This window comes from Pristiophorus japonicus, chromosome 1 (assembly GCF_044704955.1).
Source record: "Pristiophorus japonicus isolate sPriJap1 chromosome 1, sPriJap1.hap1, whole genome shotgun sequence".
Taxonomy (NCBI): domain Eukaryota; kingdom Metazoa; phylum Chordata; class Chondrichthyes; family Pristiophoridae; genus Pristiophorus; species Pristiophorus japonicus.
This window is the reverse complement of record NC_091977.1, coordinates 376,112,566-376,118,515: the sequence shown is the minus strand read 5'-3', so window position 1 is coordinate 376,118,515 and position 5,950 is coordinate 376,112,566. Positions and strand designations below refer to the sequence as shown.

The 5,950-nt window shown below is 42.4% G+C and overlaps 1 protein-coding gene across 1 annotated transcript; it reads right to left on the bottom strand.

The window, feature by feature from the left end:
• Positions 1–1,036: 1,036 nt before the first annotated feature.
• Positions 1,037–5,115, bottom strand: hey1 (hes-related family bHLH transcription factor with YRPW motif 1). Its single transcript, XM_070875082.1, has 5 exons — positions 4,540–5,115; positions 4,144–4,219; positions 3,939–4,022; positions 3,621–3,702; positions 1,037–2,772 (listed from the first exon to the last, which is right to left on the bottom strand). Exons 1-5 carry the CDS (start codon positions 4,623–4,625, stop codon positions 2,192–2,194), a joined length of 909 nt encoding a protein of 302 aa, XP_070731183.1. The 5' UTR covers positions 4,626–5,115; the 3' UTR covers positions 1,037–2,191.
• Between the last annotated feature and the right edge of the window lie 835 nt (positions 5,116–5,950).

Genomic DNA, 5,950 nt, shown 5'->3' with positions numbered 1-5,950 from the left:
AATAAGATGGCGGCCTGGGGCGCTGGCGCCCTCCCCTTTAAGGAGCGCCTCGAGAGTGTATATCAGCCAACTTCGTCAGCCTCGTGACCCATAGGGCAATTTCCTCCATGGGGCGTTAAAGGGTCGGCGCGGGGGCTGCCATGCCAGCCCCTCTGCAAACTCCCAGGCAATTTCCCAGGAGGCAATAGTGCCCCCTCCCCCGGGCAAAGTGTCTTGCGCCCCCCGGAGGAAATTTCAGCCCCACAATCTCTGACAATATTTTTCCTGCTTGTCGAGAATGAACATTGGGCATTGGGGCCTTGACATTCAGTTTTGCAAGGTCAGCAGCAGGGGCCTTGGCTAACGAAGAGGGGCCTGTTGAAGGACTCTTAGCACACAGTCATTCTCAGGCCCTATCAACATCCTGCAAATACAATTTTTTTTGTTGTTTTTGCAGTCCAGTATGGCACAAGTTGGCAGCAGAAATTGGGGAACCCTCCTACCCTATTCAATGGAAATACAGCCAAGGTCAGGGGGGCATTTCCAGCATCGGCTCAAGTCCCACCCAGCCAGAGATACTCTTCCATTGGAAAAGCCATGATAATATTTGGACAGTCTTTTACTTGTAGCATTCTCTGCTGTGGGTGACACATCTTGCTTACCATGTGCATCAGTATCTCTAATATAGAATTTAAAACCTGTTTAGGAAACACATTCAATCCGAACATATGCGTACTGCCGTTGACCATCAAATCTTACTTATGTGTGCAAACTAATTTGTATTGACTGGTATGATTTCACTCTTCAGAGCCAGAGGGAAAATAACAGAATGTAATTTTAATGTGGTCCTACTGTAGGGCCAAAATATCATTGCTAATGAAAGATAAAGAGAATTAGAAGCTGCTCCTTTGTAATGACACAGAACTTGCCAGCATTACAATGAAACCTACTGAAATTCCGCCATTAAATAATACCAGTTTATGTACTTTAATACTGCACATAATCGTGAATCGCAAACAGAAATAGTTCTCCGAAAATAAGATACACAAACATGGAATTATACTCAATTGCACATGTAATTTATTATTTCATCTGTTTAGTAAAGTCAACACAAACCAGTACACAGTAACCAAACACTGCACCTTGCTACTACCTTCCAAAAATTAGGAGCTGCAGCACCGGAAAATACTTCAGCATTTAATACTCGCTGAAACAAAGCTGGAAATCTGATTTGTCATCGCTCCATTCAGCAACATAAAATATAAAATATTACTGAAAAAAATTAATATTTACATTACTTAAACAGGTTTTTTTAATAACTCAAGAAACCAGTGTATTGATCTCATCAAGTTGACCTTATTGGTTTTACCTTTATTGTCAGGTTTAAGGCATGTAATGTTGACTTTGTAGCTACTTATGTACAGTACAGATGTACGTATGTAATAAATAGATGTATATCACTGCTGATTTTAAAAAATTGCTACGTTTGAAATATTTGAAGGGTAGTAAGTTAATATTTTCAGGCAATATATAACCAACCAAATAAGCAAGACATGGAAAAAAAATCTCCTAACCTCAGGCTGTGCTTGATGCCACACACACACAGGCCTGATTATTTAACACAGGCCTTTGTAGTGAAAGACCTTACTGTGGCTGAACACAACCTGCCTTGATTTCAAAATGTAGCCTTGTTAAACACACTACTACCTATTCTTTTTGGAATAAAGAATAAAAATTTAAGTCACTTAAGACAAATAAATTTTATCCAATTTTTATATTAGACTTTTTTTTAAATGAATAACTTTATACTCAAAGCTTCAAGGAAGCTGATAAAATGATGTCTGAAAATGATCTCTAGAGTCTTGAAACAAACCTGCATACTGCTTGTTGAGACTAATCTGACTACTAAAATGAACTGCTAGAACTTTTTGATTGAATGTAGGCTACTTCAGGAATGAAAGGGTCAGACTGCTCACATAAGAATATATTGAATATTATTTATAATACTATGAGCTAACGAGGCAATCTATGTAGCCAGATTCACTGGATTTCAGATTGATAAGCAGTTGTACACTATTTGCCTGCAGTGAACTGAAGTACATCCTTAACATTCCATGGCAGTTATATTGGTAATAGCTCAGCTCAGCTGAGTTTAAACTAAAAATTCACCAGTTCTGTCAGTTTAAGGGAAGAAAATCCTTCAGGAGAGTCTTTAGAAAGCGCCGATCTCTGTCCCCCAGGGTCTGTAGGGCTTGCCAATGCTGCTCGTCGGAGTCTGAGCTGATGAACTGAATGTGCTAGGAGAAATCAAGGGGAAAGTACTGAAAGACAGAGGGAATGCAGACAAGGATGACATTGAGAACAAAGGTGGGGACAGTTTGGTGGAGGAGACCACTGGGATGACTGGACCAACACTGCAATTAGGAGCCACTCTAAGTGGAGAGGTATCTGTGTGCGAGGAGGTGGCGATCCTGTTCTGGTGATGAGGCTCCGTTGAAGCAGTATTGCTATTGTTATTATGGGCGGCCTGTGGCAGCAGGAGCGGATGCAGATGGTGATGTGGGTGGTGGCTGAAGCCAGTGCCCCAGGAAAGGTGTCCAATGCTAGGGGGTGCAGTACTTGCAGCTTCCCTCTGAGATGCATAGTTATTGAGGTGAGAGACCAAACGCACACGGAGAGGATCAGAGTTCTCCAGGCCTTCGATAATACTCAAGTACCGAGCCACTTCAGCCAAACATTCTCGAAATCCCAGGCTGCGGTAGTCCATAGCCAGTGCCTGAGCATCAAAATAACCTATAAAATCAGATAAAATTAAAATAAATGTTATTTTCGAAGTTACAAATACTGTAGTAATTTCACAGTCACTTCAGGAGACCTCTGACGTTTTGCATTATAAAAGGAGCATTCTTACAAAAGGAATCTCCTTTACCTATTCTACAACAACAACCAATTGCAATTATATAGTGCCTTTAATGTAGTAAAACGTTCATGCATAAGAAATAGGAAATAGGAACAGGAGTAGGCCATTTGACCCCTCGAGCCTGCTCCGCCATTTAATAAGATCATTAAGATCATGGCTGATCTGATCATGGACTCAGCTTCACTTCCCTGTCTGCTCAAAGGAGCGTAATCAGACAAAAAGTGGCATTGAGCCAAAAAAGGAGATATTAGGATGGCTTGGTCAAAGAGGTAGGTTTTAAGAGTGTCTTAAAGGAGAGAGAAGTAGAGATATTCTAATAAAAATAAATCTCAGATATTCTTTGAGATTTATCTTTGGCTAATCAACATTAATAAAATTAAAATATTCATCTCAAAAATACCCTGGCCGTATTTTATAAAATCTGTAAACATTAATTGTATTTTCAACACTAAAACTGTACTGTGGTAGAAAAAAAGTAAATTGAGGAGTCTGTGATAGACGATTATACTGAGATATGGTTTAGGAAGTTTTGGTTCTCTAGCGTTTTGCACAGCAGAAATGCTATACTGAAACAAACTAGAAATGAAAAATGTATTTCAATTTCAAATGAAAACCTATCTAACAGTTGGGGGGTCCTACACTCTTCAAGTATCTCCCAGCTTTCACAAAGTATATATTAACCTCTGGCATTTGCAAGAAATAGCAACAAACAAAATGTTACCTTTGCCACCGGCCGCATGCAGCATCTTCAAATGATCAACGGTCATTTGCAAAATTTCTGCCTTTTCTAGTTTGGCGGATCCCTGCCAACAGAAATAAGGAGCAACAATTAAAAACCTGTATGAAACCGACTTTTCCAAGTCAGGGACCTGCACTAATTCACTATGTGATTTACATATTATTTATTGTAACAGTAATTTAATTGTGAATTAGTTTTATTCGACTATAGAAAATACTTAAATTATTTTTAATAAAGCACGTTGGCCGCTTGTTTGTGCTTAAGTTACTTTTTATTGAGAATTAAAACTTTTACTCGTACTTGTTTCTCATATGCACTGGGGACCAGTCTTCGCAGTTCTGACAAGCTGTTGTTAATACGATCCCGCCGGCGTTTCTCTATGATCTGTTTAAAACAAAAGGGTTTTTTTAAGACTTAGCCAGACAGAACACGTGTAAACAATTGTCGTTTAGACTACACACAGCAAAAGCGATCTTGTAAGTCAGCATGATTGTGTGAAACTTACCCCTCGCCTCCTTTTCCTAGCCAGGACCTGAGAGGATGTACTGGGGGACATGGAGCCTGTGGCTGTGCTGGAGTTCCTGAAATTCAATCCATCAAACCGGCATCAGCAGCCAAGCACAAACAGAAAGTTCTGCAAAAAGTTTACTTCAATCGGAAATTTACAAACCGAAGCTCATTTAAAGAAATACATCAATATCATATACTGCAATTTCCAGAAATGAATTAGATGTTAAATATGTTGCAGCAAAACTTTTATGATTATTTTACTGCATGGTATAAATGCGTTTCAATAGTTAAAAATGTTCCTAATCAATTCTATGCACTCTTCAGATTTCAGAATAAGCTCACAGTTCTTTGTCACTTGCAAGTATTGAGTTCTACTAATATTAAACATTACCCATTTTCATCGGCGCTTTCTTTCTCCACTTCGATCGTTTCGTCCAGTTCGCTGTCCGACGAGCTGTAATCGTGAGTTCTCTTCATGTTTGGTTCAATTGTTCCCGTGTGTCCGATAACATTAATGAAGCTCCCACCAGATATTGTCCGCTCGGCTGCCTACAGGAGACTGCTCGCCTTTCCCACGGTATTGCACTTACCAACTCCACCAGTGACCTGTCAAATCCCCGCCAGCCGCGCCGATTGACAGCTCGCGCGGCCCATTTGCGGGGCGGCTGGGCTGAGATTGACGGCGCCCGCGCGCCAGTGCCAGAACGCCGGGCGCTGATTGACAGCTCCGCCCTGCACTCAGGACGCGGCGGGTCGGGGCCGCTGCCCTGCCATTGGCTGAGATCGCTGCCAGCTCGCGGCGGCCAATCGGCTCGCGCTGTCGGCGGCCCAAACGTCAAACACGCGCAGGTCGTGGGAAGCGTGGGAAAGTTCTGGCGGCGAGCGGCGCGGGCCAATCAGAGCGGCCGGCGGTCGGGCGTTCGAATGAAAGTAGCAATCGGCCTGGGCGACTGTGGGTCTGCGGCGGACCGTGTGAACAGTAACATTAGCCGGCTCAGAGCCACGCCAGCCAATTCCACTCCATTTATACTGCTCATCGACAGGGAGGGTGCCGCCCCTCCCCATTCTACCTACATTTATGATCCGCTTTACACAGGCTGAGGTCACTCACCACAAACAGATTCGTTTTGTGCACAGGGATCCGTACTGTCGAGAGAGAGAGCCAAGCCAAACCGCCCTCTCCCCTCCAAGTCTATTTATACAAAGGAATTGCAATGGAAACTGTGCAATACAACACTTTATTGCGTGTGGTTAGCCCTGATTAAAGTCGACAGTTGAGATACAGCAAACCCGCGCAACTCGAAACCATGGTTCATTAAAAGAAACAAGGTGCTTGAGCCCGAAGGGTTATGATGATCAACATCACAGAGGAATAATATTCTAGACCAACTTTATGTATTTGATTTATAACCACGCTTAAATAAGGACTTGCGTCAAGGGTCAAGATCTGTATTTGACACAACACTACTCTGCACCTGATCTGCCAAGTCGTGGCACAAAAATATATACTGTGTTATAACCCACTAAAACATAGACACAACACGACAGAGCACCAACAATGTTCACATTCCATTGAGTTCCCTACCTCAGCCATATCACCATAGAAAGACCTGGAGGGCAGGTTTTGGCACTTCGCCGGCAGGAGGGAAGGAAATTGAAGAGGGAACTATACCTGGGTTGCTCTCACACACACACACACACACGTTACTGAATCTGAGCAGCAATGTTAATAACTGGAAACAGATTATCCCATCTACTCTCTTGTCATAGATGGGGTATGGCCTTAGTAGAGAAAAGAAAAT